The sequence below is a fragment of the Pithys albifrons genome, chromosome 8 (genome assembly GCF_047495875.1).
Source record: "Pithys albifrons albifrons isolate INPA30051 chromosome 8, PitAlb_v1, whole genome shotgun sequence".
In the NCBI taxonomy this organism is placed as follows: domain Eukaryota; kingdom Metazoa; phylum Chordata; class Aves; order Passeriformes; family Thamnophilidae; genus Pithys; species Pithys albifrons.
This window is the reverse complement of record NC_092465.1, coordinates 2,402,099-2,420,750: the sequence shown is the minus strand read 5'-3', so window position 1 is coordinate 2,420,750 and position 18,652 is coordinate 2,402,099. Positions and strand designations below refer to the sequence as shown.

The 18,652-nt window shown below is 41.3% G+C and overlaps 1 protein-coding gene across 5 annotated transcripts in view; it reads left to right on the top strand.

Moving 5' to 3' along the window:
* MBD5 (methyl-CpG binding domain protein 5) overlaps positions 1-18,652 on the top strand; it is a 116,930-nt gene that overhangs the window by 61,437 nt on the left and 36,841 nt on the right. For 2 of the 5 annotated variants that reach the window (XM_071561992.1, XM_071561997.1), the window contains 4 exons: positions 1,609-1,746; positions 4,756-4,939; positions 9,447-9,504; positions 16,567-17,226. In XM_071561992.1, the coding sequence (XP_071418093.1) occupies positions 17,114-17,226 (113 nt within the window). In that variant the 5' untranslated portion in view covers positions 1,609-1,746; positions 4,756-4,939; positions 9,447-9,504; positions 16,567-17,113. Of the gene's footprint in view, positions 1-1,608; positions 1,747-4,755; positions 4,940-9,446; positions 9,505-16,475; positions 17,227-18,652 lie in introns of all 5 variants that reach the window. The other 3 variants (XM_071561995.1, XM_071561996.1, XM_071561993.1) reach the window with 3 other exon arrangements.

The window sequence follows — 18,652 nt, the reverse complement described above, 5'->3', positions numbered from 1 at the left end:
GTCAGGGGGGATTTTGGAATCATTGCTGGCCCATGAGCAGAGCTGAGCCCTCAGGTGGGTGTGGAGGTGCCAAGGACTCCCTGGAGGGGAGTTCTCCCAGCTCCTGTCCCACCTGTGACACCCACCTTGGAACACTCCCCTGTCTCCCAGGGCTCTGTGACACCCACCTTGGAACCCTCCCCTGTCTCACCTGTGACACCCACCTTGGAACACTCCCCTGTCTCCCAGGGCTCTGTGACACCCACCTTGGAACCCTCCCCTGTCTCACCTGTGACACCCACCTTGGAACACTCCCCTGTCTCTCAGGGCTCTGTGACACCCACCTTGGAACACTCCCCTGTCTCTCAGGGCTCTGTGACACCCACCTTGGACACTCCCCTGTCTCTCAGGGCTCTGTGACACTCACCTTGGAACACTCCCCTGTCTCTCAGGGCTCTGTGACACCCACCTTGGAACACTCCCCTGTCTCTCAGGGCTCTGTGACACCCACCTTGGAACACTCCACTGTCTCTCAGGGCTCTGTGACACCCACCTTGGACACTCCCCTGTCTCTCAGGGCTCTGTGACACCCACCTTGGAACACTCCCCTGTCTCTCTGGGCTCTGTGACACCCACCTTGGACACTCCCCTGTCTCTCAGGGCTCTTTCCCACCCAGCTTCCAGCCTGAGGGGTCAGGTGTGCCCTGGGCAGCTGCTGCCAATGGTCTATTGGTAACAGTTCATGAGAAATGAACAGAGGGTTTAGAATGCACAGTTTTGGTTACACCCACACAGTGATAAACTGGTCCCACCTGCTGAACTAGGACAGGCTTCAGCTCCGGGGTCTCCTGCTCAGATTCCAGGGAAGTGAAGGAGCGAGGAAACAATTCGGTGTCCCCCCAGTCCTCAGGCTTTCTGCTGAGGAGCCAACAGTGCCCTGGTTTCAGCCAGGGCTTCTGGATTGGTTGGGATTCCTTTGGGAAACATCACAGTCCTGTGGGCCCTGCAGTTAGTCCAGACTTAGTCACACACACCTATTTTCTCCCACTGTTTGTGCTGGTTCTAAGAATGAAATGAAATGCAAGTCTGTGCTTAGGCTGAGTTCATGATCTGCCATCACTGTCCAAGTGACAGAATTCCTGGTAGCTGGGTTTGGTTTAAGGACAGAATCTACCAGGCATTGTAGGAGAAGAGAGACCACAAGTCTGCAGGATACTTTCAGTGGTCTCTAAACTCCTTAGGGTTTTTTTCCATGTTATATCTATATGTGTGTGAGTGTATAAAGAGGGAAGTGTGTATATAAATCAGATCCAAATAAGCAAAACTGGGCATCTTTGGTACCATTTTAGCTCTCTGACATTCTGTGGCAGAGCTTCTCAAGGACACCTCATTTCAAAGCCCTTTTATCCATTCCCCAGCTGTGTGGGCTCCATTTCTGCAGCCCTAATTCCTGGGCAGGTGTAAAGCAGAGGAGGACACAGCCAGACCTGGAGCCCACCTGGCACTGCAGGGAATCCTCTGGTGCTCTGTGTGTGCTCAGGGCAGAAGGGGATCCTTCCAGAGGGAAGTGAGGAATGACTTGCCTTTCTCCAAACCTCCTTTGAGTCCAACATGTGGGTTTTTTTGCAGGAAAAAGAGACTTTATTGCAACAAACCCCTCAAAGAAACACAAACACTTGAAGAAACAGCACTTCTCCAGTTCTTCCCAGAAGTTCAGAGACCCACCAGATCCTGGTGGATTCCACCCACCAGCCTTCCTGCTTTGAGGTAGGTGAGTTCCCTCTATCTGGAGGAGCTGAGGATTCCCAATCCCTGGGAGTGTCCAAGCCAGGTTGGACCAACCTGGGATAGTGGGAGGTGTCCCTGCCCATGGACATGGAACTGGGTGGGGTTTAAAGTCCCTCCAGCCCAAACCATCGTGGGATTTCTCTTCTTGTCACATCCTTAGGTGGCAACCACAGTGATTGCAGATTTTAACATGATTTCTTCTGTTTCCAGCTGGTTTATCCCCTGGCATTGTGGTGGCACCCCTGGAAATTAAACACCCTGCACATATTTTTAGTAGGATAAAACACAATGCAATTACTACCTATCCTTGTGGGTGAATTTCCCACAAAACTAGAAATTACCAAGATTGAAAATCAGACACAATCCCACTGGGTTCTCCTAAACTGGTGTCTTAAGTTTGTGCCAATGTTTCCCAGCCTGGAGCACCTGGCTGTGATTTGGAATTAACTGCTTTGAAGGAATGTTTTTCCACAGGATAAGTGAGGAAAATAACCTGAGAAACAGCCAATAATCAGGTAGTTTGGTTTGAAAGGAATGCATTTAAACCCCACCTGAAGTGCTACCCCCTTTCTGTACTCCTTTGTGACAGCTCAGAGTTGAAAGGTTAATTTCTCTTACTGTTATAACAGTTTTGGGGTATTTTCCCTTTTTTCCTGAATATCTTTAATTTCAGCTCCTCCCAATAATACCAAAGTTAAAAAGATAATTTCTCTTACTGCTCCAACAGTTTGGGGGCATTTTCCCTTTTTTCCTGAGTGTCTTTAATTGTAGCTCCACCCAATAATACCACAATTGTAAGAATGTTGTTTCTGCAGAGATTAGAGGGGGACAGGATTTTTTTAATCTGTTGGCACAGACTTGTTATGTAAATAGAAAGCTCAACAAAGGGAACCAGACAGCAAAGGGCTGTGGAAACACAGATGTGTCTTCCCCCTAAATACAGTCACCTCTGGATTCCTGCATTCCCTGCATTCCTGGGAATGCTCTGGGAAGTTTGATGCCATGGAAATGGATGCAGTGAGAAAATAAATATATTCTACTCACTGTGTAAGTCCAATTCCATGGGCTCAATTTTTATCGTTAATTTGTTGCTGCTATTTCATTTTGGCAAGTTAAAAATCAGGTTATTTATTTAAATTAATGTTTATAATATTTCTGTGTGGATTTCTTGAGGCCTTTAACAGCAGCTTCTTTCCCTGGTGCTGCTCCAGCCCTTGCACTGTCCATGTGACCCAGTTTTCCTAAGCCCTGCTCTGACTTAGGTTTTATTCTTGGGCTGTTTCATCCATCTATTGGAATTGTTTCCAGTAAATTGGTTTTGCAGGGTTTGCTGTGCTCAGCATTACAAGCTCCAGGGGAATTCTTCATGCCAATGGCTCTTATCAATACCTTTGGATGTGTTTAATCATTAACACGTGGTTTGATATGAAGATTGTGACATGCACAGTGGAATTACCATCTAAAATACCTTTTTATGCAAATTTTTGAATGGCAGGTTGTCCCACCTTCCTCTTTGTTTTGTTCCTGTAAAGATAAGCTGCATTGTAAAGCCATGGATTCTTATTTATCTCTAATTATGGGAATAACCTGCATTAAAATGGCCATGTTTGGGAATAATTATATATTATATAACACTGGTAATGTTTTGAAATGTGTTATTATATAATACCACCATTATATAATAATGGCCATGCTTTGAAATTATTCAATAATATCCATATATTACATAAGAATATCCCTGGCCTGAGTGTGGCTTGTCAGTGACCAATATTGTGACTTGTGTGTTCTTTTGGCTGTTCCTTTGGCTTACCTGGAGCTTTTTATTCCTGTTTTGTGTCAGTGGGTTTTCTGTGACAGGAGAAGGTTTTAGCCACAACCCAAACCTTCATTGTGATGAAAAACAGCCCTTAAAGAGGTTCCAAATGCCAAAATCAGAACAAATTCATTATATTTCCTGTAGGACTCAAAACTCATTGGTGGTGCAGCACTTTTAATTGATCATTTATTGTGTAAAGGATGTAAAACCCCCAATAATTCCAGATTTTCTGCCCATACCCACCCTCAGCCTCTCAGATCTGAGGCTTTATCCATTAACTCTTTGCATATACCTTTAACCTAACGAGCTCCCATCCATCTCACCCCTAAAACAGTCTGATTAATTGCTTGAGAGTCCTGCAAGGGCTGTAACTCCTCCTGGTGTCACCCACATCCAACCAGGCCAGGCTTAACTCCTTAAAACTCTACCTTTTTGCCTTTATTTGGGTTTTAGTGTGAATTACCAGGCCAGGCTTAACTCCTTAAAACCCAATCTTTTTGCCTTTATTTGGGTTTTAGTCTGGATTAATTAGCACAGCTCAAGGGGGCTGAAGAAATCAGCTTCTTAGATCACAGAATCCCAGAATCCCAGACTATTCTGGGTTGGAAGGACCCACAAGGACCATGGAGTCCATCTCTTCAGTCAATGGCCCACACAGGGGGTTGAACCCATGACCTTGGCATTGTCACAGCCAAGTTTTAACCAACTGAGCTCATCCATCCATCCATCCATCCATCCATCCATCCATCCATCCATCCATCCATCCATCCATCCATCCATCCCTCTCTCTATCACAGAATCCCAGACTATTCTGAGTTGGAAGGACCCACAAGGACCATCAAGTCCAACTCTTCAGTCAATGGCCCACACAGGGAATTGAACCCATGACCTTGGCATTGTCACAGCCAAGTTTTAACCAACTGAGCCAATCTCAGGGTTTGCCTACTAAGGGTCCATACACTCGTTTTTGTAGGAATTCACTCACCTTCTGGCCAGTGATGCCTCATTAGGTAGTAAAAGGCACTTTGTTTTTTAGACCTGATCCATCCTACCCTTTAAAATCAAACATTATCACAGCCCACACCACAAATGGAGTGCTCAGAGCACCAGGAGAGGGGCAGTAAAGCCCTGTGGCTCATGCCTTGCCCCCAATGCTGTCCCTGTCCCTGCAGATGTGAGTGGGGAGCAGCAGATGAGGGTGGAGGGAGCCCAGCAGCCACCAGCTCCATGGACAGAGCCCACCGTGCAGGGCTCAGCAGGACCCTCTCTGCAGCACAGCCCCGAGGGCCCCAGCACCGCGAGGAACCCTGAACACCCCCAAGGCAACTGCAAGCAAGACCATGAGGAGCAATGTAGGTGGGTGTTGTGGGGCCAGGAGTGGGGCTGGGAGGGGTTGGGGGTTTCATTTGGGGGTGAAAGTTCAAGGTGAAATGTTTGGGCCAATGCTAAGAAAAAATAACCAGAGAAAGAGGCGACTTCAGCACTGAGTGGGGTGAGGTGGAGGTGGATTTAGCAGGTCCTGCCTTGGCAGGGGATGGGCAGGACACCCATTGGTGGGAGAACAAAGGAAAAAGCATAGAATGACAGAATCACAGAATGAACTGGGGTGGAAGAGACCTCTGAGATCATCAAGTCCAACGCTTGATCCAACCCCACTGTGCTCACCAGATCATGGCACTCAGTGCCACATCCAGTGTCACCTTAAACACCTCCAGGGATGGGCAGCCCATTCCAATGCCTGAGCACTCTCTCTGCAAAGAATTTCTTCCTGATATCCAACCCAAACCTCCCCTGGCAGAGCTCAAGCTGTGCCCTCTTGTCCTACTTGCCTGGGAGATGAGACCAACCCCCACCAAGGTACAACATCCCTTCAGACAGTTGTAGAGTTTGATAAGGTCTCCCCTGAGCCTCCTCTTCTCATCTTCAGCACTGATTGGGGTGAGGTGGAGATGGATTTAACTGGTCCTGCCTTGGCAGAGGATGGACACCCACTGGTGAGAGAACAAAGCAAAAAGCATCTTAGCACTGAGTGGTGCTGAGGTAGAGGAGTGGATTTAGCAGGTCTTTCCTTGGCAGGGCATGGTGGACTTTTGGTGAGAGACCAAAGGAAAAAGCATCTTCAACACTCAGTAGGGCTGAGGTACAGAAGATTCCACAGAATCCCAGACTATTCTGAGTTGGAAGGACCCACAAGGACCATCGAGTCCAACTCTTCAGTCAATGGCCCACACAGGGGATTGAACCCATGACCTTGGCATTGTTACAGCCAAGTTTTAACCAACTGAGCTCATCTCAGGGTTTAGCAGGTCCTGCCTTGGCAGGTGATGAGCAGTGCATCAAAGAGACCAAAGCAAAAAGCACAGAATCACAGAATGAACTGGGGTGGAAGAGACCTCTGAAATGATCAAGTCCAACCCTTGATCCAACCCCACTGTGCTCACCAGATCATGGCACTCAGTGCCACATCCAGTGTCACCTTAAACACCTCCAGGGATGGGGAATCCACCCCCTCTCTGGGCAGCCCATTCCAATCCCTGAGCACTCTCTCTGCAAAGAATTTCTTTCTGTTATCCAACCTAACCCTCCCCTGGCAGAGCTCAAGCTGTGCCCTCTTGTCCTACCTGCCTGGGAGAAGAGACCAATCCCCACCTGGGTACAACATCCCTTCAGGGGGTTGTAGAGTTTGATAAGGTCTCCCCTGAGCCTCCTCTTCTTCAGCACTGAGTGGGGTGAGGTGGAGATGGATTTAGCAGGTCCTGCCTTGGCAGAGGATGGACAGTGCACCCACTGGTGAGAGAACAAAGCAAAAAGCATCTTCAACACTCAGTAGGGCTGAGGTAGAGAAGATTTCACAGAATCCCAGACTGTTCTGAGTTGGAAGGACCCACAAGGACCATCAAGTCCAACTCTTCAGTCAATGGCCCACACGGGATTGAACCCATGACCTTGGCATTGTTACAACCAAGTTTTAACCAACTGAGCTCATCTCAGGGTTTAGCAGGTCCTGCCTTGGCAGAGCATGGACAGTGCACCCATTGGTGGGAGACCAACACAAAAAGCTTTTTTGGCCTTTATTTCCCCAGTTGTGTGGAGCCAACAGGTGCAGCCCAGCATTCCAGTGGTGAGAAGATTCCCTTCTGTGCTGGTGGGATCCACGTGGAGGATTTGCCCCGTTTGGGAGCGATTTTGTCCCAGTTAAAACACCACAACTCCAGTGCCCCATCCTGGGGGACATCCCAGTGTGGCTGCACTGCCTGAACTCCACAATAAAATTCCCTTATTCCTATAGATTTCCACAATCAATCCAAGGTTGTGCCCTGCCACCAGCAGCAGATGGGGAGCAGGAATGTCCTGGGCAGCTCCAGGCAGAGCTATAAATAACCCCCAGGCTAATTCCATGGCTTTAAGTTGCTCCAAAGCTTTGGGTAAATCCCTGCAGGAAAGGCTGGAGACATCCCTAAGCTGCACCGCCCCACCTGGAGCAACGTGTGTGGCTTTGATTGCAATTTTAATTTTAGTTTTAATTTTAGCTTTAGTTTGCAATGAAATGATGCCCATCTGCAGTTGGGCCCCTCAGTGGGGCAGGGAAGGGGCTGGGCTGGATTGGCTGCCCCAAAATAAGGATTTTTAACCACATTGGTACATTTTCATTCCTAAAAGTGCTTTTTGCTTCTTAGAAAATCCCAAAATTCTGCCTGACCCCCCTGGAGCCAACATGGACAGTGTTCCCCCAGAATCCCTGGGACAGGGAGGGATAAACCCACTGCAATCTCTGGGAAAGGTTTAGGGAAATAGGGAAGATATTTTGATTTTTTTTTTCATTTTGCTGTTAGAAATTTGACCTGTGGAGCCTGAATTTGAGGCTGTGCTTGGAAATATTTACAGAATATTTTTGACATGGAATATTCTAAACTCCTGAGAGGAATTTTGGGATTCCAAGTCATTCCAAGGAGGGTTTTATTTGCATGTTTTAATTGGATTTGGTGATTGTGTGATGGTGACAGGCTGGAGGACAAGTGTCAGTAAGAAAACCTGGATTATGAAATGAGGGAATATTTGAGTGTGTAAGGAAAGGGATTATTTTAAAATTATATATCCATCTATCCATTCATTGATTAATTCATTGATTGATTCATTCATTCATTCCTTTATTTATTTGTTGTGGAAATTTTTATTATTATTATTATTATTATTATTATTATTATTATTATTATTATTATTATTATTTTATTTTTATTTATTTTATTTTTATTTTATTTTATTATTATTATAAATTAATTTACAGGTTCATGAGCAAAAATATTGATAGATCCAAATATCCATATTAAAATTATTATTGTTGTTATTAATAATAATAATAATTTTAATATGGATATTTCAATATCGATATTATTGTTGGTTTTGTTTTGTTGTTATTATTATAAAATATGGATAGATCCAAATACCCATATTAAAATTATTATTAATAATTATAATTACTAATACTTATAATTAATTATCATTATTATTAATAATAATTTAATATGGATATTTGGATATGGATATTGTTGTTGTTGTTGTTTTGTTATTATTATTATAAATTTATTTCCACGTTCATGAGCAAAAATATTGATACATCCAAATATCCATATTAAAATTATTATTGTTATTATTAATAGTAATAATTATTATTTAATATGGATATTTCTATATGAGTATTATTGTTGTTGTTTTATTATTATTATTATTATAAATTAATTTCCACGTTCATGAGCAAAATATGGATAGATCCAAATATCCATATAAAATTATTATTAATAATAATATTAATATTATTATTAATAATATCTATTTTAATATAGATATTTCTATGTGAATATTGTTGTTATTATTATTATTATTTATTAATTTCCAAGTTCATGAGCAAAAATATGGATAGATCCAAATAACCATATTAAAATTATTATTATTAATAATAATTTCAATATGGATATTTCTATGTGAACATTGTTGTTGTTGTTGTTGTTGTTGTTGTTATTATTATTATTATTATTATTATTATTATTATTATTATTATTATTATTATTATTATTATTATTATTTTATTTAATTTCCAGGTTCATGAGCAAAAATATGGATAGATCCAAATATCCATATTAAAATTATTGTTGTTATTATTATTAATAATAATTTTAATATGGATATTTCTATATGAATATTATTGTTGTTTATTATTATCATCAGCATTGTAATTAATTTCCAAGTTCATCAGTGAAAATATGAATACATTCAAATATCAATAATAATAATAATAATAATAATAATAATAATAATAATAATAATAATAATAATAATAATAATAATAAATATTATAATAATTATGAGAAATAATAATATATAATAAAATAATATTATAATAATTATAATATAATAATATATTATAATAATTATAAGATATAATAATGATAATAGTAATAATAATAATAATAATAATAATAATAATAATAGATATTTGGCTCTGTCCATATTTTTGCTCATGGAGGGGTTTGGTCACAGGATATTTGGGTCTTATTTGAAAAATTTGGATTCCAGAGCACAGATTAAACTGTGGCAAAGCTGCTTTTTTTTAATAAGAACTTTGAGATCAGCATGACTTAAATATTGGGATTTTTTCCTGTGTTTATGATTCATTAGGAAGTGAAATCCCTGCAAAGTCTGAAGTGCAAACAGTTATTTCAGTCTCAGAGGAGGAATAATAATCTGAGAAACTCTTAAGTGTTTATCAATGTGGAGAAATAATTAAGAGTCATTTAATACTGAAATCTGAACATCCTGAGTGTGGCTCATTATTGCTCATTTTCTGTTTTAATTGATTCTTTTCCAGCTTGGAATGAACAGGACGAGCAGACCCACCTTCAATCTGATGCTTAATGAGGAAAAAGGTCAGTTTGATTCAGGTTTTATCTGAAGCCTGTGCATTAAAAAAGGGCTTTCCATGGGCATTGGTGGGGTCACAGCTCCCAAATGACAAATAAATGACAAATAAGTGACAAATAAGTGACAAATAAATGACAAATAAATGACAAATAAGTAACAAATAAATGACAAATAAATGACAAATAAATAATAAATAAATGACAAATAAATGACAAATAAATAACAAATAAATGACAAATAAATAATAAATAAATGACAAATAAATGACAAATAAATAACAAATAAATGACAAATAAATAACATATAAATGACAAATAATTAACAAATAAATGACAAATAACAAATAAATGACAAATAAATAACAAATAATTGACAAATAATTAACAAATAATTAACAAATAAATGACAAATAACAAATAAATGACAAATAAATAACAAATAATTGACAAATAATTAACAAATAAATAACAAATAAATAACAAATAAATGACAATTAAATAACAAATAAATAACAAATAAATGACAAATAAATAACAAATAAATGACAAATAATTAACAAATAAATAACAAATAAATGACAAATAATTAACAAATAAATAACAAATAAATGACAAATAAATAACAAATAAATGACAAATAATTAACAAATAAATGACAAATAAATAACAAATAAATGACAATTAAATAAGAAATAAATAACAAATAAATAACAAATAAATGACAAATAAATAACAAATAATTAACAAATAATTCACAAATAAATAACAAATAAATGACAAAGAAATGACAAATAAATAACAAAGAAATGACAAATAAATGACAAATAAATAACAAATAAATGACAAATAAGTAACAAATAAATAACAAATAAATGACAAATAATTAACAAATAAATGACAAATAAATAACAAATCAAACAGGAGGGTTTGGGAAATAAATGGTGTGTTCCTAAAGAGCTGACTCAGAGCAGGGGAAGGGCAAGAGGAAGGAAAGGTCATGGACATAAATCTTCATAAATCCATTTCAAAATTATTACTTTACAACCAACAGACCTGGAATTTCCAGGAATCTGATTTTTATTCCTGGTTTTTAATTGCTTTTCTGAAATCTAATTGTAGAGGTTTTGGAAGAGTTACATTTAAATATGTTTTTTTTTTTAAAGTTGAATCCTTATTTTCCCAAATTTCCCTTTCCCCAGGTCAATAATACCCAGCAAATCTGAACACTTACAAATAGATGCAGAAAATGAAGAGGTCATAACTATTTATGAGCTGCTTTAGGAACATTCTGTATCAAAGATCCCTGAAAATATATAAAACATTCCAGAATATTATTATATATATTATTTTCTGTGTTTAATGTCAGATTCCAGGCACTGCACATCACTCAAATCCCTCTTTCTTTATCCAAGTTCCCTCGAAATAAAGTGGATTTAATAACATTTCCTCCCTCCTTCTTTCCACACTCAGAAATATTTCCAGCTCAGGATTATTCCCTTTAATGACATTCCCTGGGAAAGGCTCTGCTAGTGGTGACATCACTCCTGTTGCATCCCAGCTGTGAGTCTGAATCCCCAATAAATCTGAGTGCTTGTCATTCTGATGACACAAAGTGGGTCTGTCTCCTGCTTTTGACCTATTTCCCTTGTAAAGAAAAAAATTAATGTAGTGGAAGGCCTGGAAAAGCAGGAGAACTCCTGGGTGTTTTCCATGGGCTCCATCATGTGGATTTAATAAATTCCCACTCAGGAGCCAGGGCTGAGGGTTAAAAGGAAGAGCCTTTTGTTTCCTGACGTTGTTTTATTGATGTGTAGCTGGTTTTTATTGTGAAAACCCTTTCAGAGACCCTGAGTGTGTTTGTGCACGTGGAGAATCTTCAGAGGATGGACCTGATCCTTCTTTCCTTGGGAGTCACAGCCAGAGGTGCTCCCAACTGTGGGAATGGTGGACTTGATCCTTCTTTCCTTGGGAATAACAGCCCCAGGTGCTCCCAACTATGGGAATGATGGACCTGATCCTTCTTTCCTTGGGAGTCACAGCCCCAGTTGTTCCCAACTGTGGGAATGATGGACCTGATCCTTCTTTCCTTGGGAGTGACAGCCCCAGTTGTTCCCAGCTTGGGAATGATGGACCTGATACTTCTTTCCTTGGGAATAACAGCCCCAATTTGTCCCAACTATGGGAATGATGGACCTGATCCTTCTCTCCTTGGGAGTGACAGCCCCAGTTGCTCTCAACTATGGGAATGGTGGGAGCTGGGATGTGTCCACTGGGATACTGGGAAAACTTCTGGATGTGGAGACATCCAGAGACCCCTGGAGTCACGATGGGTTTGGGCTGTTCATGAGGGAATTCATCCCAACAGCTCCCATGGAATCATCCAGGGTGGAAAAGGCTCCCAAGCTCATGGAATCCCACCTGGGACCGAACACCCCCTGGTTGGCTCAGCCACATCCAGCCATGCCTTGAACAATTCCAGGGAATCAGTAGGAGTGGTTCAGGTGGGGTTTTCCATCCTTAAAATTCATCCCATGGCATCAAAAATGGTATAAATGAGGAAAACATAAGCCTGGTGATGGAACTGCTTCATGGAAATGGCACTGGGAGGGCTGGACTGGTGCAAACTGGGCTGCCACTGGGATGGTGGAAAATGGGACATTTTCAGGGAGTCCTTCAGTGCTGAGCCATTTTCTGGATGTGGCAATTAAGGAGTAAGAGGAGGGTTTGTTTTCACCCCAGGTGGTGTATGGTGTGTAAATCACGTGTAAATCACGTGTAAATCACGTGTAAATCCCATGTAGATCCCGTGTAATTCCCATGTAAATCCCGTGTAAATCCCGTGTAATTCCCGTGTAAATACCATGTAAATCCCATGTAGATCCCGTGTAAATCCCATGTAAATCCCATGTAGATCCCATGTAGATCCCGTGTAAATCCCGTGTAAATCCCGTGTAAATCCCGTGTAAATCCCATGTAAATCCCATGCCATGGGCCTGGAGACAACACAACCAGAGGAGCTTGAAGGAAGGAGGGTTTCCTTCACTGCTTTTTGGATAATTCTCCCCAAAAAATAGACCTTCCTAAAGTGTTCCCTCCTGGCCTGCTCAGCCAGGGAAAAGCTCCTCTCCAGGCTGGGAAAACATTCCCAAAAAGTGATGGATGGGATGAGGGAGGAGAATCCCAGCTAATGGGTCTGATGGACTTCAAGAGATGAATAATGTGCAAGCCATAATTTAATAAAAACCCATTTTCACTCTGGAAAATGGTGCTTTTTAAAAGCTAAAACTTCATGTTGGTCCAAACCCCTCAGTGGATCCCAGTGGATTTGAGGGATTTCTCATCCTGAATGGGTTGTGTTGGTTTTCCTGGAAAACCTCAAAAATGAGGTGGTGATTTGTGCCCCTGAGCAGGACCTGGGGTGTGTTCCAAGGGTTTTTCTTCCCAAAATGTGGCCATTCCAGAGGCAAACACCTGGATTTGTGCCTGGAAAGGCCCTTTGTGATCCATGGAATTGTTGGGCACCATCAAAATTCATGTTAGGAAAAAGTGATGGAGCATCAGGAGCAACTGGAGGATGAGGGAGGATGGATTTAAGCCAGAGAGGAGAGATTTAGGTTTTGTTTTATTAGGAATTAATTGTTTGCTCAGGAGGTTGGACAGGACCTGGAGCAACCTGGGATGGTGGGAGATGTCCCTGCCCATGACACTGGATGGGCTTTGAGGTCCCTTCCCACCCAGACCATTCCATGATTTCCTGGTGATTCCCTATTTTTCCACTATCAGGCTGTCAAAATTTGTCCTAAGTTGCTTTATGTCCATTATTAATGAAATAAATATTATTCATATCACATGTGATGGCTCCAAATCCAGACACTGAGTGTCTAATTGAAATTTATTTTTACTTTTGCACCAAGTTTTCTTTTTCTTCACTAAAAAATTCTTAAAGCAAAACATGAACAGCTGAGTGTGCAAAAAGACAACATTTCAAAAAAAAAAAAAAGTGAGGGAAGCACATGAAAAATTGAAAACATCATCTGCTCCCTCCTTCACCAGGAAAAATCCCAAATTCCTGCCCTGAACTCCTGAACTGCTGCCAGGACCTTCCAAATGCTGGTCAGACTGAGGTTAAAGGTGGAATGTTGTGACAGGGGAGGTGACAAAGTGTCCTGTGACACTCCCTGTGAGCTTCAGTCTCCCTGTCCCTTCCCTGGTCTTGTCCAGCCAAGGGTCACATCCCACTGGAGCTCTCCAGGGCCTGGGAAGGTGGGAACAGATCCCTGTTCAGAGGCTTCATGCCTGAAATCCCAGGAGGGAACAGATCCCTGTTCAGAGGCTTCATCCCTGAAATCCCAGGAGGGAACAGATCCCCATTCCAGAGGCTTCATCCCTGAAATCCCAGGAGGGAACAGATCCCTGTTCCAGAGGCTTCATCCTTGAAATCCCAGGAGGGAACAGATTCCTGTTCCTGAGGCTTCATGCCTGAAATCCCAGGAGGGAACAGATCCCTGTTCAGAGGCTTCATCCCTGAAATCCCAGGAGGGAACAGATCCCTGTCCAGAGTCTTCATCCCTGAAATCCCAGGAGGGAACAGATCCCCGTTCCAGAGGCTTCATCCCTGAAATCCCAGGAGGGAACAGATCCCTGTTCCAGAGGCTTCATCCCTGAAATCCCAGGAGGGAACAGATCCCCGTTCCAGAGGCTTCATCCCTGAAATCCCAGGAGGGAACAGATCCCCATTCCAGAGGCTTCATCCCTGAAATCCCAGGAGGGAACAGATCCCCGTTCCAGAGGCTTCATCCCGGAAATCCCAGGAGGGAACAGATTCCTGTTCCTGAGGCTTCATGCCTGAAATCCCAGGAGGGAACAGATCCCTGTTCAGAGGCTTCATCCCTGAAATCCCAGGAGGGAACAGATCCCTGTCCAGAGTCTTCATCCCTGAAATCCCAGGAGGGAACAGATCCCCGTTTCAGAGGCTTCATCCCTGAAATCCCAGGAGGGAACAGATCCCTGTTCCAGAGGCTTCATCCCTGAAATCCCAGGAGGGAACAGATCCCTGTTCCAGAGGCTTCATCCCTGAAATCCCAGGAGGGAACAGATCCCCGTTCCAGAGGCTTCATCCCCGAAATTCCAGGAGGAATCAGATCCCTGTTCAGAGCCTTCATCCCTGAAATCCCAGGAGTGCTCAGGTTGGAAAAGGCCTCCAAGTCCAACCAACTCCTTTCTCTTGGTCCTTCCTGTGAAGATTCCAGGGATTTCCCTTTCCTTGGGGCTTTCCATTTGGAAGTGGCACATCCAAGGAGAATGTTCTGCTTTAGGAGACGGGAGGGAACATTTCTGGGAATCTCTTTCTGCCTCTCTCCTTTTCCTTGAGTGGCCTCCAAGGAGGGAGCTGTTCTTGCTGTTAAATACAGAATTAATGTGCTGTTGTTGCAGAAAGGTGGAACTCCCAAGTCTTTGTTTTGCATTTCCAGCTCAAAAAAATTCCTTTTTTTTCTTAAAATCCGTCAGGTCTGTGACATTTCCTGTGTTTCAACCTGTTGGCACAAGGAGTGAGGCAGAATTGAGATGTGATGGGAATCAAATCCTGTTGATGTTGTTGCTCCATCGTTGTCACCTGAATTCTGAATTCTGGGACTGCTCCGGGCTTCTCATGGAGAGTTAAATCCTGTGGTGGGCAATGAATCCCTGGGAATATTCAGGTTATTCCCAGGGATTCAGAGCTCAGTGCTCCACTGCCGGATTTTCCCTTTTTGGGATGCAATTTTTGGAAAGATGATTATTTAAAGGTACTGCCCTTAATTCACCCAAATTGTGCATTAACCATTTCCTGCCATTTCACTCCTGCGGATTCTGAGATTCAGTTGCATCCACATAGAAATGGAATATTCTGGCAGGGTTATATTTGGTTTATATATTATATATATTTATATATTTATATATATATTTATGTATGTTATACATATTTATATATTATATTTATATATTTATCTCTTTTATATATTTATATATAGTTATATATATTTATACATTTTATATATATTTATGTATATTATACATCTTTATATATTTATATATATTTATATATTTATATCTTTTACATATTTATATATTTATATGTTATATATATTTTCTATATTATATATTTATATATTTATATCTTTTACATATTTATATATTTATATATTATATATATTTTCTATAGTATATATTTATATATTTGTGTATATTTTATATATTTGCATATATTTTTATTTTTATATTTATATATTTAGATATTTCTATATTATATATTTTATATTTTATATTATATAGTTATATATTTATGTATATTTTATATATTTGTATTTATTATATTCCTATATATTTATATTTTATATATTTGTATTTTATATACATTATTATATATTTTATTTATCTATTTCTATAGGATATATTTATATTTTTATATTTTTATATATTTTATATATGTCTATATTATATATATTTAATTGTTATATATTTCTATATATTATACATATTTATATATTATATATATTTGTATATTTTATGTATATTTTATATATTTGTATTTATTATATTCTTATATATTTATATATTATATATTACTATATCTTTATATATTTATATATTAGATATTTATATATTCTATATACCTTTTATATATTTTATTTATATATTTCTATATTGTATATTTATGTATTTTATATATTTCTATATAAAAATTTATCTTTTATATATTATATGTTTTCATATATCATATATTTATATATTATATATATTTATATATTTATGTGTTATTTATTTTATTTATTTTTATGTTTTATATATATTATATATATTTATATATTTATGTGTTATATATTTATTTTATTTATTTTTATGTATTATATATTTATATATTATATATGTTTATATTATATTTACTCTAAGCCTTGTTTTGATGGGCCCATTAACACCTGAAATTTTGCTTTTTTCAGCTCTTTCCATGTGAACTCTTCCTGAGTCGCTGAACTGGGCTGGAAAACTTGTGGAAACACCTCATGCCATTCCCACATCCCTGTTTTTCAGACCATTTCATTGGAGCCAAGGAGTCATGAAAGACACTCCAGAAGACCACTTGGATCAAGACCAGAAGATAAGAAGGAAAGAGGAAGAATGTGGCCTATAAAGGGTGTAACACCTGGAGGTTTGGGATCCGCCTGATCTTCAGGAAAATGGGAAGAGCTCTCCCCAAATCCAAGTCGTCCCATCCCAAGCTCCAAGCCAAGCTCTTGGACTAGAGACCCTCCTTTCCCCCCCTCTCCCTTCTGACAGGAAACAAAGGATTGGTGGATTATGATCCCCCCAAGTTGGAAGCACTAATTTTTCCCTCTCTGCTCCACCCTTATGGATCTGTGAGGATTCCAGCCCTGCCTGTTCCCCGTGGATTACAATGGGAGGAGAGTGAGTGGGACCCGCCATGGCCGCTGGGCAGGGCTCGGTGGCGCCCTGAGCCCACGCCCTTGTCCCGCCGGGCCGAGCGGAGCTGCAGGGCCGCAGGAGCCGCAGGATGCCGTGTAGGACCCGCAGCGCCCCCGCCTCGTGATATCTCTGCGGACTCACCAGCAGCAGGAAAATGAACGGGGGGAAGGAGTGTGACGGCGGCGACACCGACGGGGCCCCGCCGGCCGTGCAGGTGCCCGTGGGGTGGCAGCGCAGGGTGGACCACAGTGGAGTCCTCTACATCAGGTAAGGACACCCCCCAGGGGCTGCCGGTGCCATCTGGGGGTCCCCTTTGGCCAGGAAATTAATTCATTTGGGGTGAGAAATTGGTGACTCGGGGCATTTGTGGTGCTCATAAAGCTCAAGGGGGTGTTGGTTTCCAAGCACAGGATCGTCTTTGAGGCTGGAGGAGGGTGGGGTTGGGTGGGATGTTGGGAAGCAATTCCTGCTGGGAGGGTGGGCAGGCCCTGGCACAGGTTGGGCAGAGAAGCTGTGGCTGCCCCTGGATCCATCCCTGGGAGTGTCCAAGGCCAGGCTGGAGCACCCTGGGCTGGTGGGAGGTGTCCCTGCCCATGGCAGGGGTGGCACTGGGTGGGCTTTGAGGTCTCTCCCAATTTCTTTGTACTATTGATGAGGGGACTGAAACATCTCCTGAATGGAGCCAGGCTGGGAGAGATGGGAATGTTCCCCTGGAGAAGAGAAGGCTCCAGGGTCACCTGAGAGCCCCTGGCAGGGCCTGAAGGGGCTCCAGGAGAGCTGGGGAGGGACTGGGGACAAGGCATGGAGGGACAGGACACAGGGAATGGGATAGTGGGAATAGATGGGATATTGGGAAGGAATTGGTGGCTGGGAAGGTGGGCAGGCCCTGGCACAGGTTGGGCAGAGAAGCTGTGGCTGCCCCTGGATCCATCCCTGGGAGTGTCCAATGTCAGGTTGGAGCAACCTGGAACAGGTTGGATGGGGCTTGGAGCAACCTGGGCTGGTGGGATGTGTCTGTGTTGGAACTGGATGAGCTTTAAGGTCCCTCCCAACCCAAATTATTCCAGAATTCCATGACTCTTTAGGAAGGAAATTGAAGTTCTGTGACTACTTAGTACCTGAAGAAGTTTTGTGTCTACTCAGCAGCTCCAAAACCCATCAGGGTCTTGCTGCCTGTGAAGGTTCTGTGTTCAGTGTCACTGATGGTCTCCAGCAAGGTCTAATTCTGTGGATTCCTCACATTTCTCATGTAGGAAAAGAACCAAACCAGGAGCATAAACCTAAACCCTAAATTTTAGATGCTTTATTTGTTTATTTTCGTGGCTTATTGGAATATTTTTGCTTCGCCCCGGAACGGTCACGAAGAAATGCTTTGGAATTGGTATGAAATAAATGTGTTCAGACAAATTAAATGGTATTGGAAAACAGATCAGAGTCAGCTCTGACAAAATATGGGTCCAGCAGGTTCACATCACAGGTTTATCAGGCTGTTATTTGCTTAATCTGATTCCAGTGCTGTGTCATTAAATAGCAGTTCCTCCCAATATTTGATGTATTACCAGGACAAGATTCTTTAATGAGTCCCAGCCTGCTCCAATTTGACACTAAACTGGATGAGATGCATCCCAGGATTTCTTGTTTATGTTCTCCATTAGCAGAATCAAACAAAATGCATGGCAGTGATACCCCTGGC